The sequence below is a fragment of the Helianthus annuus genome, chromosome 8 (assembly GCF_002127325.2).
Source record: "Helianthus annuus cultivar XRQ/B chromosome 8, HanXRQr2.0-SUNRISE, whole genome shotgun sequence".
In the NCBI taxonomy this organism is placed as follows: domain Eukaryota; kingdom Viridiplantae; phylum Streptophyta; class Magnoliopsida; order Asterales; family Asteraceae; genus Helianthus; species Helianthus annuus.
The window spans coordinates 121,739,676-121,761,528 of NC_035440.2; the positions used below are offsets into that span (position 1 = coordinate 121,739,676).

Consider the following 21,853-nt stretch of genomic DNA (forward strand, 5'->3'; position numbering starts at 1 on the left):
GTTTTTTTGAAACTTTTGTAACTCGTACGTCCATTACAGCTTATCTTTGAGTGTGATTTCCTTTCCTTTCAAAATATATTTACGGGACAAGATCTGAAATTATGAAACTCTAAAGGCCTTACACTCATGTTAAGGGTCAAAAACGTAAACAAAGAAAAGGTTAGGTGAAAAGAAAATGGGTCAAAATAGGCCATACGGGTCGAATGTTGCCCGAAGTGCATTTTAATACATATAGCTTCATATAACATTTTATCAAAAATTATATATTACTATCGAAATAATATGCTTTTTCAATAATATTTGACACACTAGTTACCTAACTTGCCTGTAGAACCCGCCCATTTTGTCACTATAATCAAACTAACCATTGTACACTACTTTATGATTTGAAGTAAAGCATTAGAAAAGAAAAAGCATAAGAATAACAATGCTAAGTTGCTATAGTTCATATTGACACTTCACATGGTGGAAGCAAAAGGGGTTTCCTTGTTGCACATGCATGGCTCATAGCTTGATTCTTTGTCTCAAAACTCATTGTAACACCCAATGCAAATTCTACATCGGTTGTGGACACAGGAGATGAGCCCTACCTCAAATACCATTAACGCATTTTGGAGACACTGACTGTAGAGGAGAGGAGAACTCTTCATAGTTAAGCGCGCCTGAGTGAGAATACTCCATGATGGGTGACCAAAAACAAATATGTGAGCTACTTAAGGGCAAATCACACAATATAAGTTGATATGAGGGCTCGCCTGTTACAAATGTTATGAAAACACCGGTGGTGTTTGGGACAGTTTAGGTGGTCCCACTTCGTTACTCAAGATGGTGGGGGCTAACTTCATCGACGACGAGTCCATAAGGGATGATTGTATCACATCCGCCGTTGATAGGAGAGATGTTGGGTGCCTGGGTTAATAAAAAATGCCCACCTCAAATACCATCAACGTGTTTTGGACACCTTGGCTAATGAGAGGAGGACTCCAGAGTTAAGTGCACTTGACTAGGAGTAGTCCATAATGGATGGGCCAGATGGCCACTGGGGAAGTTTTCCCTTGGACAACCAAAACAAATTCGAGAGCTTCTTGTGAAAAATCTGGATATTATTAGTTGGTATGAGCATGGGCGAAGCTTTTAAGGGGCGGACGACCCCCCGAACTTTTCGCTTAGTCGTGGAGAGTATGTAGTTTTCGTATAGAAATTTTTGGGTATATACGTTTTCGACCCCCCCGGTTTTGTAGAAATTTTTAGGTCCAGTGACTTCCGCCCCCTCAGTCGGAAATCTCAAGCTTCGCCACTGGGTATGAGGGGTCGGATACAACACTTATTGACTTGTACATGACTATTTTTTCTAGCCATACACTACATGATAAATGTCACATTCAACACCACCAAACTTGTACAAAAAAATATATTTCTATCAGCCATTGAACCCAGACCACAACATAGAGGCTTAGAAAATGGAAATAGAACACAAGGGTGGTCTAGTTTCTGCTCATACAATTGACCGTGGTATGTTACACCTAGCTAACATAATACAACTTCTTTTCTTCTCATTTCGTAGTAACATTATTCAAATAATTTTGATTTGAGTGTGTAGATTCATGGAAGCAAGTCGGGTTGCTGCTAGTAACAGGCTACAGTTGTGGCTATATCTTAAGCTTTTCAAACCTGATGTTGGTGCCTCTAGGCTGGACTTGGGGCATCATTAGCCTGATAGTGGTCGCAGTCTTTGCTGCCTATTCTAGCTGGCTTCTGGCTGGTTTTCACTTTATAAACGGTCAGCGGTTCATCAGATTTAGAGATCTTATGGGCTCTCTTTTTGGTAAGTTCTATTACGTATTCGAAACACATTAGTTCATGCCAAATTCTGAGCCAGTCTAATAACAATCTGTTTTTTCTTTCATGTGCAGGACAAGAAATGTTTTATGTTACTTGGGTTTCCCAAATCTTGATCCTACTTATTACAAATATGGGATTCATACTTCTTGGTGGAAAGGCATTAAAGGTACAAAAGACATTTATTTTGTATTGATTTGTTTGATTGTAAGGATCTAATATATACATATATATATATATCTAATGTTTTCAAAACAGGAAATCAATGCAGAATTTGGTGGCTCTTCTTTAAGACTCCAATATTTTATCATCATCACCGGTGTAGCCTACTTTGTATTTTCAATATTTGTCCCAACAATATCATCAATGGGGAAGTGGTTGATAGTTTCAACAATTCTTACCTTCACTTATATCGGGATTCTGTTGGCAGTTGTAATCAAGGATGGTAGGTAGTTCATGTATACTTAATGGTAGCATCTCTTTTGATAAACATGGCTTTGGTGATAATGATATACTTATTACATTTTATAGGACTGAATTCTAACAGAGTCAAAGACTACCAAGTTAGAGGAAGCGATTCTTCCAAGATGTTTAATGCTTTTTGTGCAATATCAGCTATTGTCGCTTGTAACTCCGCTGGCATTATACCTGAGATACAGGTGCAGATTTCTTATAAATCAATGAATTTTCCACTACTATTTTTTAGCATATCTGGTCACTCTACAATACAAAACTGGACTTTGCAACCTACAAAACTGTTAAAAACGCCTAATTGGCGAGGATTTTGGGGCGAGATAAAAACCCTTGTCGCTGTCTCTTGCAATGAAAAAATTAAAATAAAAATAGGATTACTTGCTCATGGGTAGGATCAATCCCAACTTAAAAACCAATAAACTGAATTCTGGCCACACATTTATTTTAAAGCTTGTTATCTAAAAATATAAAAAAAAGCAGCCATGCATATACTTTTTCACACTTGCAAACTATAATACTTTTCAATTTTGCAAGAGAAGTGAATAACATGCAACAAACATTTTGTGGGATGATTTAAAAATTGATAAAAGTATAAATGATGTTCTCTATGTATTGTAGTCAACTCTACGTTCGCCAGCGGTTGAAAACATGAGGAAAGCTTTGCATCTACAGTTTACTATAGGCCTGACCTTTTATTACGGTGTAAGCATAGTCGGATACTGGTCGTATGGTTCAGCAGTCTCTGAGTATCTTCCTGAAAACATAACCGGACCAACATGGGCTAAGGTCCTGATTAACGCAGTAGTATTCACACAATCCATAATTTCTCAGCATGTAAGTTCATCTAATTAATGCTTTTCCTTTCATATACTTGGTGATCAATACTTTAATCAAGGATTATTGTATAAAATGTAACTGACTTTAGTTTGAGCAATGTTTTGGGTAATAGTATTCTTTCTTTTTCACCCACTAGTCTCCCAAACTTTTTGATGAAACCCTCAAATTTTGAAGAAGAGTTGATTTAAGATAGCTAGGGGTGTTCTCGGTAAAATTTTGGTCCGAAGCGCTAACCTCAGTCTTGAAACACGGCAAACCTAACTGGTCGGGTTTAACACATGAGAGCTGAAGCAAAAAAAAAAAAGATAAGCTTGAAAATTTAAGGATAATGACATAGATCTGAATACTTAATCATTATATGAGGTCCCCTTAATAATTCTAAATTTGGTAGGCATTGCCAAAATTTCGAATAATAAAGCGTGATTAACACGCAAAAAATTTAGTGGTTTGTTGAGAGCGTGAGATTCAAGCTTTTGGAATGGCGTCGGTTGCTGAAGTTAAAGACATAAATAAAATAGCAAATTAAGGCAATCAATGATTTACACTAAAAAACGAAAGAATGCGAAGATGCTAGAATTGGGGAAACATTTTGCGTGACGGAATCAAAGTCCTAATTCATGGGATCGGGTCGACAATTAGGCATTTAGGAACTACATGAGCCGGCTCGTTCAGACATTTTTGTCCATTGCTTATAGTCATTTTCTGTCATGTTCCATTTATCTAACTAGTCCAAGTAGAAGTATGCCAAATCTTGGATGAACTTTTTTAGGGTTAGTTAGGTCCGTTTGAGCGGTTTGAACATGTCAGCTTTTCCTTTAACTGGTATATTTTTTAAATCATTAGCTTGTATTAAACTTTTTGAAATGATAGAGATAATTTACTAAAAAAAGTATACTACATGTTCTCGGTTTTAGATCGTGAACATAAGCGTTAAACCAAGAACCAAACCACATGAAACTCAAACTAGGATTTGCTTCGATTTAATGGTTTATATAAGTTTTATTTACATACATATCACCAAGTCATCATGTCTAAATGATCGATATATGTTTAAGTTACGACCTTTTGGACTCCAGGCATTTATCGCACCAGTTCATGAGGCGCTAGATACCAAGTTCCTGATACTTGAAAAAGGCATACATTCTAGAGCAAACATATTTCGTCTACTTTGCCTACGAGCATTACTATTCACTCTCAACACACTGGTGGCAGCAGCAATTCCTTTTATGGGAGATTTTGTCAACTTATTAGGATCTTTTCTACTTATACCGTTGACCTTCGTGTTCCCCAGTATGATCTTTATAAAGGTTAGAACACAATGTTGCACTTTAAAGATCCAGAAATCAGAATATAACATATGTTACATGTGTGTTTTTTTATTCAGGTGAAGAGAGAAGCAGCAAAAACTGAGAAGGTCTGGCATTGGGCCATTATTGTTTTGTTTAGTCTGTTGATGGTTGTAACCACCATAGCCGCTGTCCGGTTAATTGTAAACAACATTTCCGAATACCATTTATTCGCAGATACACGACAGTCCTAGGAAGTGTGTTGTTTATATAGATGCATTGTACTATTCTTATATGATGTTATTCGCAATTCGAGCTCCTCTCATGGTGTTCTATTAATTCGATCACTTTGTATTCATTGTTCACTGATTGACAAGTTATATGATCTATAGAACATTGCATTAACAAATGGATATGTTTTACCATGATTCACCAGTTTTAATTTGTGTTTAACTAATTAATAATGACTATACGGGTGACCAACCATATGGTCATACCAAGTACAAGTAGTACAAGTTCCTATATGTTTGAACAATTACTATGTATAACCAAATATGATCATGTTTTTATTATTATGTTTGCCCAAGTGTAACTGTATCTGAGACGAGAATTGACCATCTTTTATTAACTTTGATCAAACATGGCTATGTTCAAACCCAAATAGGTATGTGTCTGACATAAATGTCCAATTTTGTTTGTGTTTGACCAAATTATACAATTGCTTGACTTAAAGATATGTATATATATTTTAAAATCACACTAGTATCGAGGACCAATCTATTGCGACAGACCCGTAACTATATACATAATTTAGATAAACTATAGGGACACTATATACATAATTTAGATAAACCACGCAAACTATCCGAATATAACACGTATACAGTAAATCTCGAAAATCAAATTGCATGTACTTTAAAATTAGTATGTGGAAAAAAATGAATAGTAAAAACTGAGCCAATTAAAAGCGACTATTATTTAAGCGGAGTTGAGTTAATATAATAATAATGATGATGATATGTGAAGAAAAACTATTATGAATAAAATAAATAGTAATCATGGAAGTTGCATAAAATGGTTGTGCCGTATGCATTAGAATGCATAAAAAGTTGAATAGTAAAAAACACTCGCAATAGAAAGTTGGTAAATAACGGTTGGGATAATGTAGGCTTTAACTTTTTGTTTTTATTTTAGGAACGCCTACGAAAAAACATTTGTTTTATTATATTCTATGACATGGCTTAAACCCTTCACAAATCCGTCACTAGCTTTGCAGTAAATATTGGCCGTCGTATAATTTCATAGCTAAAACTGATTTCTGAGAGGAAATAGTTAAGTTATCTTTTAGGTTTCATCCATTATTCTAACTTGTATAAAAAACAAATAGATAGAATTATAAGCTTAAAGAACATGCTCAATTATTGTCTACATTTTGTCATATTCAACAAAAGGTAATATAACTTATCTGCACAAACAATGTTGCTTTTAGATATGTGATCGATAAAACTCGATCAGAATCTCCACAACATGTATAGGAATGGCTGTCTATATCAATCAAGATGGTGGATGATCACATCCACACCCGAACACGTGACGTGTAGGATGAAATATGATCGAAAAATTAAGTACGACACACATCACTGGACGTCTCGACCAATAAATCTGTTATTGTGAACAGCAAAAACGATAAAAGGAAGTTGTTGCAACAAAATATAAAGATGGTTATATTGTTTTACTGAGAGACTAATATTTAGATAATACTATTTGTAGCTTGTGCATTAAATATACATAATTAGACAAGTTCCTACCCATTTTACTTCATTACTTTTAATATTGTTTTTTTATTTTACCCACTTATTTTTTTTATTTTATCCGCTTAATTTTCCGCGCTTCGCGGCGGGTTTTCTGTTGGTCACGGTGCGATTCGATATGAGTACTCAATGTAGCAATCAAAAGAGACAAAAATGAATACATGGGCGAATACAACTTCCGCTTCGACTAAACTTATACCGGTTATGAATGGTAGCAACCGACAAGGTTTTACCGGTACTGATGTTATTCGGTTGGAATTGAATTGGTTCATCACGAAACCCATAGGAACATCAAGAAAGGCATAAAAACGAATATCGACTAAGTTGTTCATATGGTATCAATTTGATTCGTCACCAAAAGGAAAATCAGTTATATATAACTTATTTGTAACATAGCTATTCAAAAAAAATATAATTGAACGACAATTTTTTATATTTAATATATCTTTAGGAATTGAACACTCAATCGATGCACAAAATACAAAAAAAAAAAAAAAAAAACAAAACAAAAATCAAACCACTACTTACTATTTTTTAGTACATATTTTGTGTGTTTATAATTGTGTGAATATACTAGATAGAGCGTAGGTTGAATATCGTATAGATAAGAGTTAGATTCGAACAAATGAGATATGGTGCTTAGGAGTGGTTCGTACGGATGAGACTCATCCGCATGGATGAAGCTCATTTGCACGGACAAGACTCATCCGCACGGATGAGTCATGACTATAATCATGGCTGTAAAAGTCCCATCTAAGCTCCGGGTACTCCCCGAGTACTCGCTACAAGGTAGGCTGCCGAGGCACGAGTACTGTTCTCCCAGGCCAATTACTCCCCGAGTAGTCTCCGCCTAAGCCGAGTACTTCCCGAGTACTCCCGAATCCGACTAGGGAGCGCCTAACGACTTTTTCAACCATGCTATAAATAGGTTCACGTGTTAGAATTTGTTAAGTTTTGGAGATCACAGATTTTTTCACTAGCTTGTAAATGATGTATACTCTTTCGGTATGAATGAAAGTTTCGACTAATGACGAATCTTTCTGCTTCTACTCCGTTCTTAATAATATTCTAGCGAATTAGTTCTATTCTACCCAAACTTCCGTCTAAACTCGCCGAATCCTGAACTCTCACTATTCATCAAAAGTTTATTTTAATATGTATAATAATAATAACTTATTATTCATCAAGAGTTTGTTTTATATTAGTTTAATTCATTCCACTCTTTTAACTATCTAAATTAAACAAATTGTTGTTAAAAAATAGAGAAACATAATCAAATATTTTCAAAGACTGTATTATACTCCTATCTACAACAATAATCCATACAACTATGCAATAGATGTGTAGTAAGAAATTGCATTAACAACTTGCCATTCATAAAAAAAGATGGAGTAAATTGTAAGTTTTGTCCATTATTTTTATACCAAATTTCAGGCGATTTTCTTTGCCTTTTAATTGATAAGTTTTATATTTAATAGTTTAAAATGTTAAACATTATGTCCTTTGTCTCTAACCTAATTAATTAAATCAGATCACATGTGTTGATACAGAATGTCTAATGCTTACATCTTAGTTGTGTCTAGATTAATGGATAGGTAGCATAACAGAGTGTTTGGAGAGTTTGAATGATAGAAATTTAACAAGGACTCTGGACTCATACGCCCGTATGAGTCATACATGCATATGCGTGCTTGTCTCATCCGTGCGCATGAGCTCATGCTCATGGTGTGCCTATAAATACTAGGCTCATGCGCATATGGTGATAACTTTCACACTTGACACTTTTGGAGCGTTGATAGGATTTGATCTACGTACCATTATGCTGCCCAAATTTCAATAAAACAGTGAATTTATGAATCAGGTGTTATACGTAATCATAATATGAATTCCGCACATGTTTTGATTCGCTAGATATCTTGGAAAATGGTTTTTCGTGTTTCTACACATTTGTAACCGTGCAAACCAATCCTACAAGTGGTATCAGAGCTAGAATGAAGATATTTACTTGTATTGCACTTGAGGATTGAAGAATTTGATTGGAAAAGCTCAAAACGAGCTACTTTGAAGATTTCTCATAACTTTTCACAGTTAAAAAGTTCCGATTCTTCTTCTACACCTTCATTTTTCACTTTTGAACAACATATCAAGAGCATATATCAAAATTCATCCATTTACCCCAAAATTCTACCAATTTTTCACAAAATGATGTTCATGCGCATGAAGCATTCTTGGAACGCATGTGCTCATACGCACAGTTGAGTCTCATCCGCAAGAGATTTTCAAGCGCATAAGCCTCATCCGCGCACATAAGATTTATCCGTTGATCTTATATGCTTTGAAAGGTTCATACGCTTGCTTCATGCGTTTGTCAAGCTCATACGTCTGTTTCATACGCTTGGGAAGTCAAACGTTCATCACATATGTTTGGCAAATTCATACGTTTGGAAGATACATACGTGGGTTCACCTCATACGCCTGGAAACTCTCATACGTTTGTCCTCATACGCCTAGTTTTTGCTCAAACGTGTGAAAACCTCATACTCTTTATATGCTCATACTCTTGGAAGTTTGTTGTTTAATTTTTTTTCTAAGTATGGATCAAGAAATGTACAATGCTTGTGCAGCCCGTGGGAGTTCGTCAAATCTGATTCAGAACATGAATCTTGATAATGAGATGGGAACTACCAACAAGCCTCCCAAATTGCTGAAGACGGAGAACTATTCTAGGTGGGCCAGTCACTTTGAAAATTATGTTCAAACAAATCATCTCGATGCGTGGATGGCCATTGAAGAGGAGTATATCATTCATAAAATAGAATCAGATGAGAATATCAAGATCTCACAAATTTCAGAAGGCAAAAAAGAGAAATATATTAAAGAAAAGAAGATGATGAATTTGTTGCAGCAATCAATTAATGGTGAAATACTTGAGCTGTTACAACATTTCGAATATTCATATTCAATCGGGGAAGCTATGCGAAACAAGAACCGAGGGAATCTTGATATGAGGAGAAGTAAGAGGGCACTGCTGAAGAAGGAATTTGATATCTTTACCACTAGTAAAGGCGAAACTATGCAGCAGCTTGTAGAGAGATACTGTTTTCTGGTTGCCGAGATGAAGAGACTGGGAGTGGAAAAGGACGATGAGGAAATTATAGAGAAGTTGATTGATGCATTGCCAAATGCTGAATGGGGATCATTTGTCTTGATTCTAAAGTCAATTCCGTTTGTCTATTCAAGACTTAGGGGTTGTTTGGCAACCTCTGAATGGGTAAGCGCTGAACCAGTAAGATGTCTGAATGGGTAAGAGACTCTGAACTAGTAATTGCTGAGCTAATAAGTGTTGTTTGGTTGGACCTCTGAATGACTATGCATAATGACTACTTTACCCCTCTGAACAATTTTATGTTGAATGAAATCTACCTGTTTGGCTAATGCTCTTGAATGACCGAACAGAATGATGAGTAATTATAAAAGGTAAATACATAACATCAAAGAAAATTCAAATTACACATAAATCCTTCAAAATCCATGAAAACAGACTAAAATTTAAATATAAATTAATATTTTGCGTGCAATTTTAAGTTTAATCATTTCAAATTAGTTGACTAGCTATCATGACACTGTGTAGAAGATCCATGCAACAATTCTTGTGTGTATGCATGACCAGTTAATGCTGAATTCAGGTCTCTTATATTTGATTTCTTCTTGAGGCTCACTTTTTCCAATACCAACAAAGGAAAAGGAAACTATAATCTCATCGTCCGAATCCATAGGGTACCTATCATAAACATTACAAGATATTCAAGATTAAAAAAGCATCCATGTCATAACGTAAAAAAAACCACCATAAGATAATATTAAAAACTATCCATAACATAACATTCACAAAATTCTAAAAAAACATCCACAACTAATTATCCACAAAATGCTATCCAGAAAAAAAAACATCCATAACAATAACTATTGGTGCAACAAAATTCTATAGATAACATAACACTCACAAAATCCTATCCAAGCAATTCATACTCCGCCCCGCATTTTTAACCCATAGCTCACAACTCTCTAACTGAAGTCGTAACCACACTTTCCTAATGTCATCACTTTCACCGAAAAGCAAAAGCGTTGTTTGGTATTTCGCATCTAACTGTCCCCATCCCATTGTCTCCAATTTCTCCATGCATACATCCATATCATTAGAAAGATTGTGTTTCTCAATCAACATCTTTGCCACCTTGGTGATAGAGTCCCCAACTTCTTCTAATGTTGCCTTATCTTTTCGTTTCTCCCTCTTTTTTAAGACCGAACGGATGACTCGTCCTCATTAACACCTTGAGTCGGGGGTTCCATTTGAGTGCACTCGATATCCTCAATACCATTTAAGTTGTGTTCAGACACTTCCTCAGAAGGATGAGGAAGTGTAGAAGATGGCCCCCAACTGTCAAAGCCAATCGAAGTAGATCCCTCAAATAGTTGAACACAAAGTTCGGGGTAAGAAAGTGGTGCACTTCTCAAAGCTTCTACGTATTTGTTAGACTATGTAAAAAAAATATTATAAATATTATTGAAATATAATTTATAAATATTACTTAAACAATACCTTGATCTCTATTTGCCATTCTTCTTCTGACAAGTTAAAGGTGTTTGTTACGGTATTATAAACGTTGCCAGTTTTGTTTTTAAGCTTTTGCCAAGCTGCAAATTTTGATTTCAAATAATCATAACGATTCACTGTTTTTGATCCGCTATGAAATTGTGATCTGTTTTCAGTTTTTCGACTACACTCTTCCATGAAACTTGTTTAAGGTTGATTCCTTCACGTCCATGGATTGTTATTTCATGAACATATGCTTCAAGAAATGTTTTCTCAAGTCCCTCTTGTTTCCAACTAATCCTACTTTTCTTTTGTGCCATTTCTTTAAACAATACAAAACAAAGTAAAAGCAAGATTTAACCAAATTGAACATCAACAGTTAAAAAATATAAGCATTTTATCCTCCATTTTATAACCTATACATTACATTACAACCATCTTATTTGTTTTTCTTCTGTTACATTTAAAGGGTAATGGAAGCAACTTATAGTTTGGATATATAATACAAAGATTTTATACTTTTATGATTCAAAGTTCAGATATCTATATATACTATATTAAGAGAACAGGGTTTTCTACCCTTTTCGTAATTTTGCCTAGGTACAAATCTTGTAGCACCATGTACAAATGAAGCAAACCATTTTAGAGGGGGGAAACTTGGACATTGTCCAAAGTTTTAAGACACTTTGAGGGAAATCTAGACATTTCATCCACGGAATCCATGCCCACTTATGTCTTCCATTAATTGAATTAAATTAAGGAATTAAATAAAAGTTTTATAACAATTAAAGGAATTAATTGATTAAACTAAAGGTTAGACATGCAACCTTTGGGATTTTCATGATTTAATAGTATGTATAAATATAAATAATCTATACTTCTATACTACCTTATTAAGAGAACTAGGATTTTTACCCTTTTGGTAATTTTACATTGTGTACACATTTTGAAACAACATGTACAAGAGAGCCAAACTATTTTAGAGGGGGTAAACTTGCGCATTTCCCAATAATTTAAGACACTTTAGGGGCATTTTAGTGATTTTGACACCTTTGTAACCTTGAATTAAGATAAATGTATAAAATTTTTCATCAATACTACTCATCAATATTTTATGATTACCAGATAAATGTATAAAATTAATAATATTATTACCTTATTAAGAGAACTAGGATTTTTATTCTTTTGGTAATTTTACATTGTGTACACATTTTGAAGCAACATGTACAAGAGAGCCAAACTATTTTAGAGGGAGTAAACTTGCGCATTTCCCAAAAATTTAAGACACTTTAGGGGCATTTTAGTGATTTTGTCACCTTTGTAACCTATAATTAAGATAAATGTATAAAATTTTTCATCAGTACTACTCATCAATATTTTATGATTATCAGATAAATGTATAAAGAGTAAACTTCTGTTTTGCTCCTTGTGGTTTGGTCACTTTAACGATTTTGCCCCAAACCTTTGAAAATAGCCATTTTCCTCCAATAGTTTGCTATGGTTTTTTCCATTTTGCTCCCAGCAAAATTGAAAAACCATAGCAAATTATTGGAGGAAAATGGCTATTTTTAAAGGTTTGGGCCAAAACCGTTAAAGTGACCAAACCTCAGGGAATAAAACGGAAGTTGTCACACCCCCAAAATCCACAAGCGGGTATCACCGCAGGGTGTGTGACTGACAAGGATCAAGCCACCAATCATATTGAACAATATAATAAAGTAAATAAAACCAAACACAATCAATATGATTAGTGTCACACAATTAAGAAAAGTCTAAGTTAACACCAGAAGCATTAAGTTCAAAACCAAAGTTAAGTTTAAAGTTCAAAAAGTTTATCATGAACACACAGCGGTTCATGTCCCACAACGACTCATTCTCCATGCAAGCTCTAGCAAATAACCAAACGACCAACAAAGCATGTAGTAATGTATCAAGAAAAATGTTGGCGAGTTCATAGTTGGTTGTCAGTTTTAAAGTTGTTCCAAAAACCATAAGTTGTTTCAAAAACCAAAAGTTGTCAAGTTCCTTGTTCTCATAACCATATGCCGTGGGGGCTACCCCATAGTTTTAAACCACTAGACCCGTACCATATCGACTACTGACTTAAGTTATGTTGCGTGCCCCAAGTCAATGTCTATCCTCATTGACTAAGTGCCCAAGTACATTAGTCCACGCCTGTCCTCTGCGGCACGGTGTGAGGTTTGTCGGACCTAATAGCGCTATTTAACTAATGACCTATTCACCATTGGCCCGGAGATTAAGTCGATATAAAAATGGGGGACTTCAAGATAGAGTTGTTGTCTAGTAAGCTTAAGGTTGTCGCTCTTCCCAAGGAGAACGGAGGTACATATTCTACCCAAGTAGAATACGCAGGTTGCATCCCACCCAAGCGGGATAGTTGTTGTTGTTTAACCCATTCCCAAACCACCAGGAATCCCATGCTTTGAAGAAAAGTGTGAACTCACCTTAGATTAGCTCGACAGATAAATGGTCACTTGAGCTAATGTGGTCAACCACCTCCTAACATGGTTACCACACAAGTCAGGATCATATTCAAGCAATGTACGTATTTGTTCTACACGTATACTAAAAGGTTACGTACACAGAATGATCATGGCATACGCATAGTATCATGGCAGTTAGTTAACAACACATATCATGTTTAACAGTAGCATTTACGTACCCGTACAAAGCCCAAGTGTGTGGCTTAATTACGTAGGCCTGTGCTAGTGTGCGAGTCCAAAACAAGTGTGCGAGTTATGTGGTCTCGAGTCGAGACTGTGCGGTCTCGGTTCATGCATTCTTCAGTCGAGACTAGGTGCTCTCGAGTCTGGTCTCGAGTCACAACCAGACCCGCAACCATGGTCTTGAGTCTTGTTGTTTGTGTGCAGGTGCTGTAACACCCCGTGTTTCGAAAGTCAAAGTCAAAGTCAAGATTGAAGTCAAAGGAAGAAAAGATTGCTAATTGTGATCTGTCACTCCTTGCTCAACTACTGTTTTGACTTCTTTGACTTGTAATCGAATCTTTATTTTAATTGATTTAGTTGTATTATGTGGAGTATCTGTGAATAATCGATGTTCATCGCTTGTTTTATCGTTTTATCGCTTATTGCATCGCAATCGCACTCGCAACTCGAATTATACATTTTGGATATTGTTTTACGTGTGTGTGCCTTTTATGTGTTACTTGTGCGTGCTTAAATTATGCTTATGCTTGTGATGATTAATCGAAACGCAATCGCAGCTCTATCGCAAACGAATCGCAAACGCTAAACGCCAGTTAATTATGATGATTGTATGTTAGATATAGTATTTGTGTGTTTGTTATTATTCTATCGCATCGCTCGCTCGAAACGCATCGCAACGCTCAACACGTGAATCGAAATGACGAAACTCAACACGCTGGACATCCGGATCGAGTGGCCAACCGATCGGGTCACTTGGGTCATGATGGGGTTTCTGTTGTTTAGCACATTATCACATCGTCTCGATCAAAACTGCAAGACTTTCAAAACAATCAAGTGTCAAAGAAGATCAGGTCATTGGTACGGATTGTCGTCCGATCGGATTGCCATCCGATCGAACAGCCATCCGATCGGCTTACACTTGGTTCCACACTTAAACTTTTTATTTAACGTTTCAAAGTTTTGAACGTTGAATGGAATGTCATCCGATCGGATTGCCATCCGATCGAACGATCATCCGATCATGTGACATTTAGAACTTCGACACTTAACCGTTTTCAATTTTCAAAGATCATCAGTAACTAACGGATTGCCACCCGATCGGATGGCTATCCGATCGAGTGACAATCCTGCTGTGAACTTGTTCTCACTAAGTGTCCTGCCTATCAGATCGCTATCCGATCGAACTACCATTCGATCGATCGACCTGAAGGGTAGAGATACTTCCCTGTTTTCAAAATGCTATAACAAAAACTTCAAAGCCATCATACACAAACACATCCTTACCAAACAAGATGTCAATCCAATCGAATGGCCATCCGATCGGATGACCATCCGAACGGATTGACATCCAATCGACTGGCCATCCGATTGGATAGCCTCCGATCGGATTACCATCCGACACTTGGTTCTTTGCACCGATTTACTCGTCGCTCATCATTTATGCTATCGTTAACTGTTCAGGCTAATCTCTCTCAGCGCTCCCTTCAATCCAAGAGAGTGTTTACTTGTTAAACACAATCTGTGAGTATACTCGATCCCTTTTTGCTTTACGCACTTTTGGGTGTTACATACGTTATCTATATTCAAATCACATCAATCACACAACGCAAACACTATTTATACGCTAACTGTTATTGCCTGCTACATGATGTTTCATGAATGCTTGTATGTTATGTTAACACAGTGATTGTTGCCTGACACCTTAGCAACGATAGTACTATAGTTTGGACTCAGCACCTGTCGTGGACAGGGGTTGTTAAGGGCTTTACTTCACGTGTCCCAGTGGGGATATGTGTTGCGCATTCTACAACTCGCAGTCACGTTTGTGCATATTTCTCTCTCGATAACCTACTTGCCTTCACTTTATACATGTTTCATGCTGGTTATGCGTAAACGATTTCAAACTCTATTATTACTATCAAACTAGTATGCTCACCTTTACACTATGTGCATTGACCTATATTTTAACGTATGTGACAGGTGCTTAGGATGCTGTGCTTTATCTGCTTTTGTGGAATCAAGTAGGATGGAGTCTAGAAACAAAGACAATTTATTTATTTGAATCTGAGTTGTCGGAACATGTTTTGTTTTGAGAATATCTACATCTGTAATAATTAGATTACTTAATGGGTTATGGTATGGGACATAATATTAACTATTTGGTAATTTAGTCGTTATGGAATTTCTCTTGACAATCTGTTTCGCTCAGTGCCACGCCCCGATGTTTCCGCCATCGGTTGGGGTGTGACCGGTGTGGTCTCGAGTCGAAACCAGCCGATTCCGACTCGCAACCTCAGTCGAGACCCGTATATTGTAACTGGTTTCCTTAAATTTAGCCCATTATCTCCGTAACATCAGTCCACACTTTTGGAAGTTTCAAATCAGATCAAACAACACTTTTAGCAACAATCATATGCATTCATGCGATCAGATTCATGAACAAGTAATTAACCAAATCACCCATCATTCAAATAATATGATTAACTCTTAAATTCTACATCATCATATAACCCTAATGATCAACTAAGCTTTAACCCGATTCACCCACAAAGTTGTTTGCCATGCCAACAATTCATCAACCAGATTGCATACAAAACATATAAACAACTAAATCATGAAAGCATCGATCGTCAAAACCTTGTATCAACCAATTGTTCCACCCTCGTATAACGGTTTGCATGAACACCAAATCCAGTTTCATTATCTCACATATTATCACCATGATCAAATATTTATTTCAATTTCATGAACACATATCATCAATGGATCTACTGGCATGAAACCCTAAGTCATTATGTAAGATCATAGCAATCACAACACCACGTATCATAACAAACTAACAATGATGGAACACTAACCGCGATGGATTGGCTTGACCGAGACACGAAGGCTTCGAATGGTGGGAAGGTTGCCATCGAACAAAAGGGAGGAGAAGAGAGAGAGCTTAGGGTTTTGTGTGTTTTCACTATTTTGTAAAATATGAGGATTATACACCAATCCTCATGTTGTTATGCGCAAAAAGGAGCGGGCCGAACCCATCCTTGGGCTGCCCTTGGGCCACGAGTTCGAAACAACATGATTGGGTCGAGAGTGCAAGCATAAGGAAAGGAAGTGTGCGGTTTTTGGGCGAGTGTGCGACCCGAAAGGGTGTTGTGCGATTGGACAATTATTGTGCACTCATAACTATAACATTCACATAAAACATAACATAAACAACCTCATAAACATTCAGTTAAATTCGTCACATCAACTAGTCAAGTAGTGTACATATAGGTTACATCGAAGCACAAAGAAAGGCTCTAAATTACGAGTTGTCACATCAACCCCAAGTTGAAAGAAATTTGGTCTTGAAATTTAGCACGTAGTCACTGAGGAAGCTAGTTGTGTTGCGTTTCCTATTCAAATACATATAATATAATGCAACTTTTTTTGAAAAGGTTGCATTTCCTATTCAAATGCAACATTTTTATGATGCAACCTTTTTATATGCTAATGCAACCTTTGCTAGCTTATAGGCAACCTTTATTAGTTTAAAATGTAACCTTTGTTACACTCAAATGCAACCTTTTTTTACATCAAATGCAACTTTTTCTACAATCAAATGCAACTCTATAGCGTCATTATTTGAAATACTAAATTTTCTATTAATATACAATATTATCTCAATTACACCAACACAATAATAACATAAATATAATAAAACATTATATTGTAATTTAACACATATCCAAATTAAAAATAACTGAGTAACCAAGATGAAGTTGTCATTTACAATGATAAAAGTAACAAAGACCTCCTAATCATCTCTAAGATCTTGAAGTTATCGAATAAGTAGCTTTTCCATATAATACTTCGCATTGAAGTTGCTCATTGGTTATCAAAATCATTCTGCATAGCTTCTAGCTCAATTTTTTTTCTTTAAAGGTCTCCTTCAATTTTTTTTTTCTCGTACTTCAAGCAACCATGCTTTTCAACTTTAAGGCTCACCTTGAATAATGCCTTAAGCCCACCCAGAATCATGTATGGTTCCTCACCACCATCCATTTATTTGTAACACCCGCTACCATAAAGAAGAAGGTAGCCATCATTGTTCATTACGACAATAATAGGATCAATGAAAAGGTTTGTAGTTCATTTGTTCCTTCAAAACAAAAAAAAATTATTTATTAACCATCGGTCAATAAAGGCTATTAATGCGATAATTATGCAACTATGCAAGAATGCTTATATGTTCATTTTTGTTATTATACCACAACTGCTAATTCAATGTCTTCATAAGCAACTGATTTGAACCATTGTAAATACGAGTAATAAACAAATTTTCTAGAAAAGACCACCTCTTTCTCCAGCTCGCGTTCCAAAAATGGTGATGGACGATCTCTAGCTTCAGTACCTGCTACAAATTAGTAAGCTTATTTAAAAAGTGGTATTTTAAACATTATCTAACGAATGTACTTTATAGCGTGTACTAGTTTTTGATAATAGCTAACCCAACTAACAAGAAGAGGTGCTAACCTGCAAATACAATAAAGTTTGTATTGTGTTACACTACCACTTGTATATACAAATAATTAATTTAGAAAAAGGATTACATTAAAAGATTAGAAATAATAACATGGTTACTGAAGATAGGGAAAAGAGATGATCAAAAGAAGGCCAACTCCAATCTCATATATATATGCTGAGCTTTGTTTTGTATAATTCCACCCCCGCAGAGAACTCTTATAAGAAGTTCCCAGTATAGGAACCACTAAAATAAAATGATAGAATAGAACGTGATTATAATCTCACTCACTGATCACATTATCTTACAATGAAGAAAATGTGGGAAATATGTACCTGTATAAGAAGAAACGACCAAAATGCCTAATGAATTCGCAATATGTTCTAAGCTTCGACATACAATGGACAGTAAAGAACCAGCAAATAATTTAATATTGAAATTAATAATGAATATTTTCAAGTGTGTAAGAAAACATAAATTAAAAATAAATTAGTACTAACAAACATGTAACGCGAAGATTTGAGGTGACAAAAGTGAGGCGGTAAATGAAATGGATGAGATCCTTTGTTGCAACCACTAATTGAAGCCTAACCCTCAATCTGCGAATTCCATTCCCTTGGTTTCTGCAAATTAATAAAACTATACCATCAAAAAATCATATCTATTAAAAAATATTTGAACCCAAAACATTACCCCAAAACAGGGTGTGGTTGCTGAAACGTCGAAAAAAAGATAATAAAAAGGAACGCACTTGGATAGTAAGTTTTCTAAAGATCATCATCAGATAAAAGTCAGCTAGCACAGGGTGTGTGGTTGCTGAAATAGCAAAAAAAAGATGAAAACGGCATGACCAGCATGGAGAGTGATAACAAAATGAAAAGAGTGTAGTGGCAGCAAAATGAAAAGGGTGTGTGTAAGGTTTTGCTTTTCTAAAAAAGATTCCGACTTTTGCTAGAAAAAAAAGTATAGAAAAACAAACGAAGAAGATTAGAACGGATAACCTTTGGGTGAGAAGACACATGCTTAACTACAAGACCACATAACGATCCGTGTTAGTATTTTCCACTGGTGTCATTATATAAAAAGATTTGTGTCAACCAAAAATCTAACACTATACGTGCTAAATAAAACGTAAAAATCACTGGTGTCGCTTGACAGGTTGTCACCTACATAGCTACGCCAGTGGTTGAAATCAATGAAGAATATTGGGAAGACTTGTTAAGTCAACATGATGACTAACAAAAAGAAAGATTAGGATCTATCTTAACATTTAAAATGTATAATGTACCATATATAGGACACTTTTGTAGGCACCACTAGAAATTACATAAAAAGGATGTGTTTATCAATTTAGCTATTGTAAAATTATATGATTAACACATAGAAAGCTTGAATGAAAAACTCTATTAAGTAAGGATAAAACGATAACTTTGCATTATTACAAGCTCCAACTTGTTTTGAATGCTGATCAAGCAAGCTTATTTTTCCACATCCAACACTGCTCCCTCTGTCTGTGTTTGTGAACCGTCCGTGAACAGGTTCATTTCCTTAATAAATGAACACGAACATATAATCCCGTTTTGTAAGTGTTTATGAACCGTTTATGAACACATTTATTACCTTAACAAACGAACACAAACATGCCCTTATTTGTGTTAGTTCGGTTCGTTTATAGCCCTACCCATATATGAGAGTAGACACACCATCTTAGAATGCTTATTAAGAACGAGTATAAAAATAGCAGGCACATGGACAACAAGAACATGCAGAAAAAAAAAACATACTTAAAATTAACAAGGACCAGCAGAAATAAACATATTAATAATTTTGGACCGGGTTAAAGTCTTCAGGGTAGACTAGACTCATTTTTTTTTTCTAAAATGAACAAAACGGCATAAAAACCAACTTCAAAGAGCCTACAATAAACACAAAAAAATAAACAAAACAAGTAGAGACAGTTCCTAAGACCTCAAGAAAGTCGATTTAATAGCCTAAGACAATTTTAACCTTAGCACTGCAATGAAAAGACAGAATACATGGCATATAAAACATAAAATCATTAGATAACGATTCATTTTCCAAAACAAACCTTGAGTATGCAAGTGAAGCTCTGTATCATATGGAAATACAACTAATAGTAACTGCGATTTTTAGGGCGAAGAAATAAGGAAGCAAAAGAGAGTACAGACGATCTAACGCTATAGAACTTTGGTTTAACGATAACTTAACAAATCAGGGTCAAGACAACTTGCTCTTTATGTGACATTTCATCGAACAGGTTGCGAGCAAAGCCAGCATATAAAGTAACACTATCCAAACATAAAAAAACTAAAGCAACTAACACAAAAAACAAAGCCCTTACAGTAGAAACTTTCAGAACTAAGAAATTAGGGAAAGAGAACAAACAAGGAATGTTAAGGGCGAAGTGGATAGCTCCCACCAGAACTGCTTATCGAGAGGTAGTTCACCGATGGTCGGTCCAGGGACGGAACGTGGAGAGAAACACCGGTGATCGAGATGTGAGTGGACTAGGGTTGTGGGGAAGTGAATTTGGGTATGGGGCAATCAAAACATTGGGAAGGAGCGGGAATAAAAAAATTAGAACGGCAGCGGGAATCAAATTGGAGGGACTTCATTTTTCTGAATATATATGTATATATTATTTAAACTTTTATATTTATTTGTTCTAAAACTAATGTTTAGGTGTAGATATAAAATAAAGGGTAAATTACTTTTTGAGTCCCTGTGTTTTAGTGGTTTTTTAACTACCTGAGTCCAAAATCAAAATGTTTAACGACCTGAGTCCCTATAGCCACTTTTCTTAACCATCTGAGTCCAATGTTTTAACACCGTTAGATTAATCTATTAGTTTATAATGAAAAGACTAAAATGCCCCTTTTTTTAGAAAAAATATTAATAAACTAAATAATATACTCATCTTATCTCTCTCTCACACACACTCTACATCCCCTTTCTCTCTCTTCTTCCTCTCTCTAAAGATTGCCATAACAGAACACCATAAATTCAATCTCAAACCCAAATCAAATCACTTCAATCAGAACCATAATTCACACAATGATCTGAGATTGCATCATAAAGCAAAACTTTTAAGACACCCTTTTGAAGATTAATTAATCGAGTGGATCCGTCAGTGCATTATACATGAAAGATATAAAAAATTAATAAACTTTTTACCTTAAAAAATAAAATATTGGAGAAATTCCGATGAGGTTCTACCGGTAGCGAAGATGGTGGTGACGGTGTGGATTAGTGATTAGTGGTGAGGTTTGGCCTCTGACCACCTGTATCTGCTGGAGTTTTATTAGTCTTTTTTCTGATAATTTCACCAGCCCAGATGACCATTCTCTTGTTTTGCTCCATGTCAGATGACCATTTCTTGCAGGGAGGGATAGTTACTAATAAATTGGGTTCATGGTACAATAATTAACTACACAAACTCTGCCATTAGGAACCTCACTTCTCGCCACCTGCATCTCTTGCCACCAAGATCCATCTTAGTGTTTTAAATCCCAAATCCCCAATATTAGATCCACATAACTGTTTTGACGGTCGGAATGTTACAGATCTTGTTATAACGATTTAGAGAGAGAGAGTTTGAGGAAGAGAGAGATATGGCGGCTAATGGTGGTGGTGGTGCTCACTAGGTGGAGGTGGAGAAAGAAACAGAGAGAGACGAGAGAAAGAGATAGAAGGGAAGGTGGGGGTGGGATGGGGTGTGTTGTGGTGGTGACGGTGTCACACCCCCAAAATACCACCTAGGGAATGTCCCTGTTAGGCGTGTGAGTTACCAATAACGAGCC

General features: G+C 35.8%; 1 protein-coding gene and 1 long non-coding RNA gene across 6 annotated transcripts; one reads left to right on the plus strand and one right to left on the minus strand.

Moving 5' to 3' along the window:
* The first annotated feature begins 374 nt into the window (after window positions 1-374).
* On the plus strand, window positions 375-4,801 carry LOC110873728 (proline transporter 2). Its single transcript, XM_035975798.1, has 8 exons — window positions 375-1,512; window positions 1,601-1,825; window positions 1,914-2,008; window positions 2,098-2,284; window positions 2,371-2,498; window positions 2,932-3,147; window positions 4,227-4,457; window positions 4,535-4,801. The coding sequence occupies exons 1-8, from the start codon at window positions 1,461-1,463 to the stop codon at window positions 4,688-4,690; spliced, it is 1,290 nt and encodes a 429-aa protein (XP_035831691.1). The 5' UTR covers window positions 375-1,460; the 3' UTR covers window positions 4,691-4,801.
* Window positions 4,802-17,208: 12,407 nt separating this feature from the next.
* LOC110873729 lies at window positions 17,209-20,653 on the minus strand. Of its 5 annotated transcripts, none has more exons than XR_004863901.1 (5): window positions 18,784-20,653; window positions 18,368-18,655; window positions 18,044-18,278; window positions 17,866-17,921; window positions 17,209-17,669 (listed from the first exon to the last, which is right to left on the minus strand). It is a non-coding gene; the product is annotated as an uncharacterized LOC110873729 (long non-coding RNA). The 5 variants fall into 5 exon arrangements; XR_002555359.2 differs by having other exon boundaries at window positions 18,726-20,653; XR_004863902.1 differs by having other exon boundaries at window positions 18,368-18,420; window positions 18,533-20,653.
* Between the last annotated feature and the right edge of the window lie 1,200 nt (window positions 20,654-21,853).